General features: G+C 40.1%; 1 protein-coding gene across 4 annotated transcripts in view; it reads right to left on the bottom strand.

Moving 5' to 3' along the window:
- Positions 1–2,849: 2,849 nt before the first annotated feature.
- tjp3 (tight junction protein 3) overlaps positions 2,850–13,548 on the bottom strand; it is a 28,091-nt gene continuing 17,392 nt past the window's right edge. For all 4 annotated transcript variants that reach the window (XM_021321040.2, XM_012871631.3, XM_021321039.2 and 1 more), the window contains exons 14-30: positions 13,418–13,494; positions 13,195–13,291; positions 10,958–11,040; positions 10,775–10,847; positions 9,855–9,928; positions 9,621–9,684; positions 9,367–9,523; positions 9,167–9,275; positions 8,872–9,091; positions 7,964–8,169; positions 7,769–7,864; positions 7,474–7,553; positions 7,165–7,375; positions 6,909–7,009; positions 4,279–4,845; positions 3,472–3,530; positions 2,850–3,377 (exon numbers count right to left, since the gene is read on the bottom strand). In XM_021321040.2, coding sequence (XP_021176715.2) covers positions 3,245–3,377; positions 3,472–3,530; positions 4,279–4,845; positions 6,909–7,009; positions 7,165–7,375; positions 7,474–7,553; positions 7,769–7,864; positions 7,964–8,169; positions 8,872–9,091; positions 9,167–9,275; positions 9,367–9,523; positions 9,621–9,684; positions 9,855–9,928; positions 10,775–10,847; positions 10,958–11,040; positions 13,195–13,291; positions 13,418–13,494 — 2,407 coding nt within the window. In that variant the 3' untranslated portion in view covers positions 2,850–3,244. The remainder of the gene's footprint in view (positions 3,378–3,471; positions 3,531–4,278; positions 4,846–6,908; positions 7,010–7,164; positions 7,376–7,473; positions 7,554–7,768; positions 7,865–7,963; positions 8,170–8,871; positions 9,092–9,166; positions 9,276–9,366; positions 9,524–9,620; positions 9,685–9,854; positions 9,929–10,774; positions 10,848–10,957; positions 11,041–13,194; positions 13,292–13,417; positions 13,495–13,548) is intronic.

Genomic DNA, 13,548 nt, shown 5'->3' with positions numbered 1-13,548 from the left:
TAAAAACGGCTGTTATCAATGCAAACAAAGCTCGTTGCTCCAAATGCGAAGGATGCAAATTCACGGAAGCCCCTGCAGAGCCGGTCTGGTTACAAAAAACCCCACACCTGTCTTTCTAAAAAGACTCTTTAACAAAAGTTAGAAAAGCCAAACATGGACTTTGCTGTACAAATAATTTCATTTTGGCGTCAATTTCAAATATTTTATAGTAATTGCTTCTCCATATTTCCTTCCCAGGTTTGTTTTTCCTTGTTTTTGTTTTAGGAATTAAGGAGATTAAGTGCCCCCCCATGGTTGGTGCCCCTGGGCACTGGCCCACTGGCCCTTATGGATAATCCGGCCCTTAGTGCACTAAAATACTCACATCTCATGTGATTAAATTAAATTATACATGCAAAGCCTTTGTATTACCATTTATTCCCATTTATCCTGTGACCTTAGCTATAACCCTGTATTTTTTTTTAGTATTTAAGCAGATTTCTATGTATACTATGTAAATGCATTGTCCCTTTTAAATAAATAAATACAAATATAATTTTTTGTTCTTGAAAATAACTTTATTAGAGCAAAATCCCCTGCTCATAGATATTTATCCATATCATTGTCATATGTATTTTTTTTTTTTTTTTTTTTTTTACAGCAAGCCATCAGTCAAAGACAGAAAAAATCCTAATTTAGGGGTATCCAAAGTCTGGGCGAAGGGCCATTTGTGACCTCCAAAATAATTTAGTATGCCCCCCTGACTGTAGGCTAATTCTTGATGCTGAAAATAGCGCCTGACAATTGACCGAAAAATTTCAGCAAGGGGAAAATGTGAGATTTTATTTTTCAGATTTAACACGAATTACAGATCGATGCTTTACATTAAAAAAAAAATCAGACTACTTGATTCCTTTCTTTAAAATGCTCCATATGTAGTTTATTTTTGAGCATGTAAAAGTAAATAAATAAAATCAATGAAATTTGTGTTTGCAGTTTTATTTAAAAGTTTTTTTTTTTGTGGTCCCCCAAAAGTAATTCCCCCCTTTACAAAGTTGGGCCACGTGGCAAAAAGTTTGGACACCACTGCCCTGAACGGTCGCTTGTCACAGCAGGTACGAAACGCCTCCCTTCAGGGTACGAAGCGGTGGGCACCAATTTCCCGCTGCAGTCAGCCATTATTAACTGGGAAAATCTGGTACAAAACGACCAGCAGACACCAAATGGCGAAGAAGTGAAATGAAAAACAGTCTAAATGTTTATTTTGGAAGCACTTTTGATAAAAAAGTGGGTTTTAACAAGAAATAATAAATGTAATGTTGATAAAGAGCTGCAACTAATATTACTACTAATAAAAAAGGTTCATCTTCTGCCAAACAGACAGAATTTTTTTTTTTTGTTTAAAAAGTTTCTAAATGTATTTGTATACACGTTTAACCACTCGATGCTCTTCCTGTAGTAAACTACTTTAATTTGCATGAAACAGTCACAGTTTTATTAGCTTTTCTTTGCTCCCACACACTTCCTCTTCTATTGTTCTGCTTCAGTGGGCCGAGGATCAATACTCACGACAGATGACTTCTGTTTGGGATATAATGCTGCGACTGCGGCTTTAACATGGGAGAGGAAACATTAACAGAATAAGCCACAGTTACAGTCCTGGCCATCGGCATGAACATCCTATTTAATTTTAGGGATTTAATGAAGGATTGAACAGTTCATTTTGTGGAAGGGAACTGTTGAGGCAACGGTAAGCCTCAGTCCTCCACACATCCTTCCTTTTAGCCAGTTACCTCAGTCTTGTCTAACCATAACAGTTTCCACCAAAAGGCATTTTGGTTATCCGGGTGGGAATCTGCAAATTTGAGTCGAGCTTAAAGGTCTCAGTATCAGAGCAGGATTTTTTTTTGCTTCCCTGGCTGACTGTGTGGCTCTGTAAAACTTCACTGTGATGTGGGACACTGGTGTTCCCACATCTATCAGTTTATAATGTGCTTTGGCCTTGGTGGTTCCTGGGTCATTTATGAGCTTTTCAACTAATTCTCCTTCCTCCAAAAAGGGAGGGTTTGGGTCAGATAGTTAGAATCTGAACAGGATTGATTGTGAAAGCAGGAGAATGTGTGTTAAGCTCACATTCAAGCTGGTTTTGAAATAGATAAAGCAGGCTGACAAAAGGTTAACAATATCCCGGATTTACTTTTTTTTTTGTTGTTGCCTGTGTGCCTAAAATCTGGATTTGTGCTTGGAGAGCAACCAGTTTAAATAAACCCTACTAGTCCTGACGAGAGGAGTGGTCAAATATCCAGCCAGTTATTTAATGCTGATGTCCATAAAAAGCATGTGGGTTGGGTTACACAAGTTTAAAACTAACTAATCACAGAAAATCCACCAAAAGTTATGTTTGGAAAAAAATTATCTGTGCAGTTCTTTGTATTTTTCCATCCAAAAAAAAAAAAAAAAAAAAAAAGCTTTCCACTGCCTCATTAAATGCTCAAAATGATTAAGACATTGATTTTTTTTTTGAGTCCGCTGCTAACCTCAAAAATAAAACATGTTTAAGTAATTAAAAAGAAATTCTCCAAAATAAGAAGGGATGAAACTTGAGAATACTTCTGCTGTCGACTTACTGATCCTCTTCCTCCTGTGGACAAGCTCCATGTATGCAAAGCATCCAGGCCTCTTTTCTAGGTTTTGCACGGCATCGTTTGAGGAAATATGTACTTTTCAGGGCTTTTCTTCACTTGATCCTCGTCACTGCAGAACAAGGCTCATAAAATTTGTCCAAAGCTAAAAAGTGATCTTAGCACATCGTCATCATTGATCGTGGTTGTTGTTGTTTATGATGTTTAAATGACTTGATAAACTCATTCTGAAATTAGAAAAAAACTGTTTATTGTAGAAAAAGTTTAAAAACTAGTTTCATGATTGGTCGTATGTGCTTGAAAATGGTTCATGTAATGTTTCTAAGACAGCTAAAACTTGGATATTACAGCAGCAATAACAAGCTCGGTCGTTTGAAGTATTTTCTTTTAAAGCATAATAAATATAAAAAAGGAAACAAAAAACAGGCACTTTGATCTAAAACGTTTTCAGAGCAACATTTTTTTTTTGTGGTGGTAAATCTTGAATTGACTGCGTTACATTGAACAACATCGCCCTCGTTAGATAAACTTTAAAAATCTAGGAAATCAGCTACGGCTTAAAGGAGTGAAACAGTCAGTGTCTGTGTTGGACGAGCCGTCAGCAGCTTTAATCCTCGGCTCATCTAGAGTTCAGTTGCAGGACCCCATTCAATGTCGTCAGCCTCTTCCTCCTCGTCAAACTCGTCGTCGTCGGAGCTGTCGCTGCCTCGGATCTGCGTGCGTCTCATCTGCACCGCTTGTTGGTGATGGGCCAACCTGAAGAGGTGAAGAGCAGCGGGGAGATGAGTCAGCGGCCAGAATCGCTCGCGCTTTACTGAGCGAATCCCACAGAGACGTGGTCGGGACTTACACAATGTACGCTGGGCCTTTCTTTTCCTCAGCCTGGGCTTGTGGTTCTGCTGTACGCGTCTGCAACAGGGAGCGATGAAGGAATGTGAAACAAGAAGATATCCTAACACTTTATAATAAAAGCTGATTTGGTTTACTTTATTGTCTATAGCACAAATATGTATTTTTGTTGTGTTGTTATCCTGCAGATTAAGGTCCATACAGCAAAACGCACAGGGGGAATATAGTCGAAGAACATCAGACAAAATAAGCTTTAGCATTTTCTTTGTCTTCAGTGGTACTTTGATTTTCTAAATGGTAAGTGGATGGACACAAAAATACCTTTTAATTTCTGAAGGGACAAGATACAAAAAATTCAGAGGAAACATCTAAAATGTTCTTTTAAAGTGCTCAAATATCCAGCCAGTATCATCCTAGAGGCTTATTGATGGCAGCAACAAGCATGCAGTCAAAGTCTAGTTTAGTAAGGGAGGGATCCAAATATTAGTCTGCAGAATGAATACTTGGGATTCTCATTTTTAACATTAATCAAAGCTGTATGTTGTCTAATTATTGAACCTTAAAAAAAAAAAAAAAAAAAAAAAAAAAAGGTTCAAGTAAATCCATAAAGGCCCAAACTGAATGGGGGATCCATGCTCACAGAGAGCATGTCAAAATCTGACAAGCAATGGAACATAATAACGCCATAAGGGGCTAAATTAAAAAAAGCAAAACATCCGATTCTCACATTTGGACATTGTCTAAAGTCTTTACTTATATTGAGCAAAGAATTTGTGAAATCACAAGGTTTCACAATGTTTGGACAAACCTGCTGTAATCGCTCTTCAATAGCGGCCAGAGGGGCCGGTTGTAAGCTCTCTGGCTGTTCCTCAGCATATGATGGTTCGTCCACTGAGCGTCGACCTGAGGGTTCGGGGGCTATGAAATCTGGCGGTCCATCCGAGGGAGTGTTGGGTTCATCTGCCTCGAAGTCAGAGTCTGAAAAACTGCGATGATGCTGCTCTTCCTCCCCAGCAGGACTCCGGGGGGAGCTATAGTCCTGCCATTGTGACATGGGCTCAGGCACATGCATCAACGGTGGGATTTCTCTGTCCGAATACCCGTCTTCACTGCGCTCCGGTTCAGCTAACGGGCTCTCGTGCCCGTAGGCCGGTTCGGATGATCGGGCTAAAGCAGCTCCTGGTCCCCTGGAGCTTTGTGGGAACCTGACAGCATCCTGACCAGGATAGGCCTCCTCCAGGTCCTCGTTGTCGGTGTAGGCCTCTCCGTCCGTGATGCCCTCTGCATCAGTGTCCTCCAGGTCGCTGGCAGCACTCAGGTAGTCCATCTGGGTCGGGTCCAGAGCATCCAAGTCCGGTTCCCCTCCACTCTCCAGCTGGACAGAAGAGAAAATAAGTGGAGAGGGTTCAGACAAATCAAGCTAAATAGTAAGGTTTCTAAACCTGACTGCAAGAAGACGCTGCACCACAGCGCCCCCTAACAAACAAGAAATGAGCAACTTGGAGGAAAATTATGGACCTAATTTTGAATTTCAATGCAGGTTATGACATTTAAAATTACATTACATGTACTTGATAATTTTATTGCAAGACCTGTTTCTTATAGACAGGCACCATCTCTGAAAGGTAAAGTCATAGGCAGCAATCTACCTCCTTCAAAACAAACATGCCAAAGAGACGTTGGATCAAACAGTAGGCAAAGCGCAGCAGGGCAAATATCGATTAAGTAGAACTGCAATGTGGATTTTCTTTTTTGTGGGACTGAGTCTAAGGGGATAAGAATACTATTCGGTCCAAGAATATAGATAAAACAACGGTCTCACATCATGTACAAAAAGTGACGTGATGGTCTAATTGTTCAAATGTCTCCATAACCTTTTGCCTATCTTCTTCTTCATCATTTAATGTTACTTTTAACATTTGAAAGTGTGATGTCGTGTCTCTTTTGCGGATTGCTGACTGAACTGATTGGTGGAGGCCAGTTTTGTTCAGTCATCTTGTTAATTTCAAACAGAACAGACGAATAAACCAGATGAAAACTGAATATAGTTGCAACACACTGGCCAGAATCTTTTTCACTTGCAAAAATAAAGGTCTTTAACATATTTATTTCATTCAATAATTTGCCTCTGAACATTTTTTGGGGGTTGCTTGATTCCTCCCACTGGGACTTTTTCAGTGTAAGCAAGAAGCTTGACGTGTGAGACGTCAGTAAAGTGAAACATCAAAAGGGTACAAGAGTGAGAGTGAAACAAGGCCTCAGGGTCTAGCGCTCATACTATTACAACTTAAACCTATAGTTGCTAATCCTGGTCAGAAACACTTTTTGTTATTCTGGGTGAAATGGTCATTCCAACCTGACAGTAGTCAATTTAATATTTATTCAGAAAAAGGAGGTTAAAAATTAGATCTCTGTGAAAGCTGCAGGGCTGTAAAATATCTGACCAATACGGTCATTCGGTCTGAATGGAAAGAACCAATCAGAAGCTTTGATGTCTCATCCTGTCCACGCCCCCTTCTGTCCCTCGAGTACTGGCAGTATCATCTTATCTATTGGTTGTCCCACATGCCATCATTCTGACGTGCTCACGTAACGCCAGTGTGCATGTTAAAAACATAAATACGTGCATATTCCTTGTTAGTTTACGCTTGCTGGCTGCGCACTTCTAGTGTTTGTGTGTCCTGTTAGCTTCAGTGTTAGCCGTTCATTGTAGCTCCGCTGCTCTCACCGTAAACTTTGAACTTGGCTGAGAGTCACAAGAAGCGAACCGCGTACAAGTTTATGAGAAGAAGAGGAAGGCCTCAGTAGAAAGAAATTCGACCAGAATGGATTTGGGAAAAAAAAAATTTACTCGATAAAGGTAAAAATGGTCTTGCGCATGCGCAGTTATTCAAAACAGGGGAAAAAAACAAATCACAGACTACCTTTAAAGACGACAGTAAAATGTATTTTTCGAGCAGTTTTGATGAGCGATGATTATTTACTACAAAGGCTTTAAGTCTGAAAATGTTAATCCTTACTTTAGTTCAAATTAAAAAAACTAAACAAAACAAGAAAAAAAAAAAAAAAAAATTACATCATGGTGTTATCCATGGACCTAATTTGTCTGATTTGCTCCCTGCAGTTAGACAAGATTACTTAAGCCTTTGTTAATAGTGGTCCTTTTTACCTTTTTACCCAACAAACTTTGACTTGACTAATGGAAATGCTTCTGCTTTGGAAACAAGATTCTCCATCTTAATGCTAGCTGTTGGTCAGATATGCCATTAAAAAGGATCCGGAAAATTGAAACTGCAGCATTTAAAAACAAATTAAGCCTCGATATTGGCAACCAGTCCATGTTTGGTTCCAATTCTTGGTTTGAAACTAATTTTCTATTGCAGTTGAAACATTCCAGTTTTCTAGTGTAAGTAGGAGAGGAAGAGCAACGCGTCATACCGTGACTTCAGACACCCAGACGGGTTTGGACTGCTGGTGCCGGATGCTCTCCTTCAGATTGTCATACCATTTGTGGGTGCCAGGCTGCAAGTCTATCCGAGCTGAAGGGAAAAGTCGGGAGAAATACTGTGAACACTCCTCAGTCAAAAGCGAGCGGGACAACACCTTGAAAATCCCTACTAATACATTTGTTATTCAACAGAGAACAAAATGTTAACCCCTTTATTCTCTGCAGTAAGTCTGACATGAGAAATACCCGAGAACAGGTGGTTGGCGTGTTTCCTCATCTTGACGGCCTGGGAGTAAAGGCGTCTGGAGCTCTTGCTGGAGTCGGGGTTGTACCTCTGCCTCATGGCCTTGACATCTTTGCGGCTATGAGGGTCTAAGAACAACACCATTGGGTGGTACTGGATGTAGTTCAGCCGCTCCACTGCAGTGGGAGTGATGTCCAGCAGAGGGTGCTTGTCCTGAGAGAAGAAAAAAACAAAATCATTCAAAAGATAACAGTGATAGTAAACAGAAAGTCTCTTCTGTTAAGAAGAAATAAAACATTTAAACTTCTCACCCTCTCTGCTATTCTCCTCACAGTGTCCAGTTTAATAACTGTGGAGCCATTATCTCCTCCTCCGCTCCGAGGAACCATCTCTGTGGGAATAAAATTCAACAAAACCATCAGTCAGAAACAGGCCCCAATGTATGCAACACTTAATAAATATAATAATAATAATAATAAATAAAATAAAATAAAATAATAATAATAATAATAATAATAATAATAATAAATAATAATAATAATTATTATTATTGAGACAAAAAGCAGGAACAGGTTAGAAATAATCCAATAATTAGCAGAGACTAACCTGCCACCTCATATTCATCAGGCATCTCGTTGGCCAGCTTCCCCATGGCAATATCGTTCAGAGGTCCCAGGATAACAATTGGCCGTTTGAAATTAGCTGGAAAAAAAACAATTTAGCTGTTTTAAAGCTGAACCGGATGTGAATCTCTGAACCATGCGTATCCATCTGTGTGTGTGAGAATGAGTCCATGCCCACCTTCCCTGAGCAGGACCCGCTCGTAGGCCGGGAATTTGCCCTGAATCGTCAGCTGCAGCAGGTCCTCTCGGGTCCGTCTGATGTTCTTCTCGTTCTTCTTGTTTCCCCGCAGCCCTCGCATTTTCCAGAACTCTGCTCTCGGCCCAGTGCCCTGCCTTTCTCCAGTAGACCGCTGTGATCGCTCGACGGTGGCCTCTCTCTCTGCCCTGCAGGAGGTGATTGTTGGAAGAAAAGTTAAATTAGGGTATTTGTTCAAATCAGTCTTTACATTTTGCCACATTGCATCCACAAATTTCTATTTATTTTAGTGGGGGTTTATGTGATGGACCAATGGCAAATGTGGAATTTTTAAAAATTTCTATGTAACAAAAGACGTTGATCTAAAATGGCTTTACTCTAATGAACCCAAACCAAATGACTTTAGGAGTCACTATCCCAAGCTTTGAACACCTCACATCACTGTTCTATCGATCATCTAATAATATTAAGTCTGGTACAACTGCTAACCTATCGGGACATGGCCGTGCCCTTTTACTGAGAGGCACTCAGCCAAACACTCCCCATGTCTGGGCTTTGTAAAAGCGCAGCAAGAACAAAGCAGTAAACTGTGCAAAGGGACGCTGCGAACATGTGGAAGAAACTCTGAACTTTTTGGCAGGGTCATGTTATGCGGATGCTCTTTATGGCTACTAAGGAGGCCATGCTATCATGTGATTTAGATGTGGTGGAGCACAGACAGCTAAGGACCAGGGTTCTCTCTAAACCAGACTTCTGGTTTAGATCAAAACACGTTCAGGTGTCAAAGTCCAGACCTGAATCCAACTCAGAATCTGTGGCAAAAGTTGAAAATTGTGGCTGAATGCAGTCGCCCTCCAGACTTATAATATATATCACAATCATCTCCTCACTTTTCCAGGTTGGGGATGGTGCCTTTATCCAGCTCATGCAGGTCATTCCCCATTCGAACAGCAAGCCAGTCGCCTATCTTCCCTTTGTACATTGTATCCACGACCCTGAAGACTTCTCCTCTGGTGAAGCTTAGACCTCTGGGATTGTCTGCCTCGTGGTCAAAGTGTGTGCGGATGTAGAAGTTGTCTCCCAGGTTGGACTTGGTGATCTTCTGATAAACTGAAGACAGGCAAAGTTAGGACTGACACAGACTAAAAGTAATTTAGACCACCATCGGTCCTGCTCCACACTTACGGTCCATCTTTTTCTGAGTGGCAATTTCCACCGGCTCCCCTGCTGGCAGCCTGAGGAGGAAGTTGGCGGCGTCCTCTCGTGTGAAATGGCCAAAATCGGTACCGTTTACCTAAACAAACCAGGTCCAACAGCTTGATTCAGTTTTAAAAGGCAGATTAAATACTCTAGAAACAAAATGTACACATTTCAAACAAGGTTACCTTAAGAATCTGGTCTCCCTCCTTCATTCCTTGATCGTACGCTGGGCTGTTTGGCTGAACTCCTCCTACAAAGATCCCAACATCATTGCCTCCCACCAGCCTCAGGCCCAAACTGCGGCCTTTCACAAATTTCACTGTGTTTACGTCGGAGCTATACCTAAGGAAAACAAAAAAATGCAATACCAAACAAATCAGATCACTGGAATTTTTTTTATTGAGTTTATAGGCAGATATTTTTTCTATATAATGCTCACCCAGGATTAGCTGATGGGTAGGAGTCTGGAGGCAGGAAATAGAGAGGCTCTTCTGCAGGTTTGGCTGCAAGAGAAATTCAACTCTTAGGTTACCTTCCATAAATGGGTGATTTCATGCATAAAATATAGATAGTAAAAAATAAATAAAAGCTATTTAAAAGTCAACTCTCATAATTACGGAGACCTAATATATATATATATATTTATTAAACTTTTTTTTCTCCAGAGCCTTACAGTAGAGCTGAGGGTTATTCTTCACTGAAATCCCAGAGCGGACGGTGCTGGCTCCATTAGCACCACGAGGAACACTGCAGAGTAAAAAAAACATGCCATTATTCTCCCATCTCCCTTCTGGATCTCATCTACGACCTCCAAACCAATATTTCATACAATCTAATCTTTATTTGATCTGATGGCGGAAGAAGCTGCAGGACAGAGGAAACAAAACGACTCGAATGATAGAGCCTCAGAGATAATGGATTAGATTTGATTAATAAAAAAAGATACTACATAAAATAAATTCAGCATATTACTGAGATTTGAAGTAATTTTAATTAACTTATGCGCTTGCTTTTTTAACCACTTTTTGTCCAAGAGGCCGATTTTGTTGCTAAATAATCCAACTTTGGTGACATTATCCGTTTAATTTCTACCATTAAAACATTAGGTGGTGCTTTATAAATTTCTGCCTTACATTTATGAGAGTGTAACTTAAAGGATCCTTGAATCCATTCCATTCTTGAATGTTACAGACATCTAAATAAAACTTACATTCATTTCCAATTTCCAATCATTTCATGGTAAAATTCTGAACAGTTAAAAACCAGAAATGGATTCAACCTCAATATGTTTAAAGCCACCTTTCACTTCACAAGTTTATCTACATAAATGTTATATTATTTTATTTTCTATAAAAAAAAACTGTTGAAAATGCATCAAACACATTAACACCAGTCAATGAAATCAAAAAGCATAGATTCCTGAATAGCCTGTTTGAACTTATTCAAACTCTATCTCCTACTAATCTAAATAAAAGTAAGAACTTGAGTCCCCAAACAGATTACATGTATGATGTTTTTAAATCCAGCGTGTGCGTGGCGACAGAACAAAAGAATCGGGCATTCGCTTTATTTGTTCAGGTGTTCCCGTCGTACCTGCGGTGGCTCTCCTCTCGCTCAGAGCTGCCGGACCTCCTGAGATGTGAAAGCTCGTCTGACTCTGAGGACTCTGGGAGAACAACAAACAAGCTTCGGTCAGGACCTGCTACAGTCAGTCTGCTGTGGGGGCTTCGTGTGGAAACGACAATAAGAGTGCAACACAGAAAGGAGTGAACCCACCAGGGGGTGGCCTGATGGGGGACTTGACTCGACGTGAAGGCTCCATCTTTGAAGCGACTGAAGTTGCTTTCTTGGACAGGACTCTGAGGAAAAGAAAACACAAAAGTCTGTCAAAAGAAATCTAACTTATTTGTCATCATACTGTCCATAACGGTATAAAATAAAATAAAAACTAATAGTGTTTATGTACTAAAAATATATGTTCATCATCTCAGAAAGTTTGCAGGAAACACAAGTAGTTGGCTTCAACCAATAAATACCACAAAGGCATAATCCCCTTTTCTGCTGGCCTGTGCAAAGACAACTTTACGTCATCAGTACGAAGATAACTACCCCTTCTGGCTTTGATCAAGTTGAAAGATAAATTTATCAACAGTAGAATGATACCTGAGAAGTATTTATTTTATTTGCCAGAGGGAACTAGTTAAAAACAACAACATTTGTCGGGACCATGGAGTAACATAATTCTGACGTACTTTGGATTCCCAGCACTCAAAACCTGACGTTGAGCAATCCGAACAGGAAGTCATGTCATGTGCACCAGTGTGTACAGAGAGTATTGAGTATCAAAAACAAAAAGAGAGATGACAGATGGTTGACAGTTTGTGTAAACTAAATTAACCAAACACGTACTCGCTTGTTATCCTACAGGCACAGCTAATTTAGGCTGAACATTAGTATTAGTAGTTTTAATTGTCATTTTTAGACCTATTTAGGGTGTGCATTCATTTGGGACCAGTTTATTTCAAATAGTTTAACCCAAAACATTGAACGGTTCTGAAAATCGGACAGACCTAATGATTAAGAAAAAATGTCCCTGAGGGAACATTTATCTTTCTGGAGACCTAAACTAGACATTTTTCACTAGTCCAGACATTTTTAAGCCATTTCTAATAGAAATTCTCGCTTGAATAACAACAAAAAGGATTTTATTTTGGAGAAGTGGGCTGAATATTACCTTGAGGGATTTGCCATTCATCACAACAGCAAATAAATAATCAAAATACATTGAAGTGTGTCGCTGTAATGGAACAAAGTATAAACAAAAGTACAAGAGGTACGGTTACCTCTGAAAGGCTCTGTAAACCTCTGTAAAGTCTGGTAGAGACAGGTTCTTCCTGACCGTACACCTGCTCAGGTTCACTGTCAGCGGCTAACAGAGGCTATATTTAGTCGCTCAGAGGAACCCTGACGTTAAAGGCTCTTGTCTGTACAGAGGTCCCAACCCATGAAGCTTTGCGCTTCTTTGTACGGGGCCTAGCTGCCGCGTGGACACAAAGCTTGAGAGACCACAAACGTTTTAGAGCAGGGGTGTCAAACTCATTTTGGTTTAGGGGCCGCATACAGTTTAATCTGATCTTGGGAGGGCCACATGAGTTAACTCATTGCAAGATTAAATAGAACTAATAAAAGTGGACCTGTTGTTGATTTTTATATTAAAAGAATTTCACTTTTACACTATATATTATGAATAACCTCAGCGTTTTTAAGAAAAATATGTGCAATTTCAACAATACTTTTACTCAGTTAAACATTTACTTAAGTGCATTATGCATAACTGATCACAGTGATTGTACAAGGTTGAAAAACATTTTTTCACATTTTTTGGAACTTAAAAACACTGTCCTGAATGCTAAAATACACCAAACAGATAAAAATTAAGAAATTATTTAAAATCAATTTTCCAGATCTGAAGCTCTACCATCTGCTGATTAAAACACAGCACCCCTCGTGGACAATATAGGAACTGCAGATTTTCAAATAAACAAAGTACATGTTTTTTTCAATAATTGTTTTATCATTCTTTTCCTTTTATCTCCTCTTTCACCTTTTCTTTTTTTCTTCTTGTTCTTCCTTTCCTCTCCTACTTTCCTATTGTAGTGTCCATATCATTTGAGATATTCCCCGCATGAATCATAATAAAACTATTAATATTCATAAATCAAGCTGAGCACTATGGCAAAAGCAGTACTGCTCCACTTGTGAAAGTCAAATCTGATTAGCTCTTTTTGGCATTAAGACAACAATTATTATTGCCACATTGCCAGACAGGACACTGGAAAAAAGAAAAGAAAAAAAAATATATATATATTTTTTTTGAATAATGATAATGCATTTAGCCACCAGGCCGGACTAAATTGTTCGGCGGGCCAGAACCGGCCCGCGGGCCGTATGCTTGACACCCCTGTTGTAGAGAGTAGATGAAAACCACATTAGACCGTTAGGATGTCTCTCACCTGCGTCTGCTCTTGGCTGCGTTCGAGTCTCTGCTATCCGAGGAGTCGTTGCGGGGGACGGCTGCATAACTGGCTTCTGATTCGGCGTCCGAGTCAGCTGCGGAGGTCAATAAAAACCATCACTGCCTCATAGTTCTCTGGAAGAGTCTGGTCTCAAATCTTTTAGCTAAAAGTGACGCGGCCCGTAAAAAGAACGAAAGCCAAACGGGTTTTTGCTGCAGACCTTTCTTCGGCAGGTCGCTGGTTTCGCTCCATCGTGGCGGCTCCACCTGAGGCTGTAGAGAAACCTCCGGCAGGACTCTGGAAGAGAGAAGAGGGAGGTGGGAGTGAGGGAGGAGGAAGACAACAAATCTC

The sequence above is a fragment of the Fundulus heteroclitus genome, chromosome 9 (assembly GCF_011125445.2).
Source record: "Fundulus heteroclitus isolate FHET01 chromosome 9, MU-UCD_Fhet_4.1, whole genome shotgun sequence".
Classification (NCBI taxonomy): Eukaryota; Metazoa; Chordata; class Actinopteri; order Cyprinodontiformes; family Fundulidae; genus Fundulus; species Fundulus heteroclitus.
Note: the sequence above shows the minus strand (reverse complement) of the source record. Positions and strands in the feature narration are given on the sequence as shown.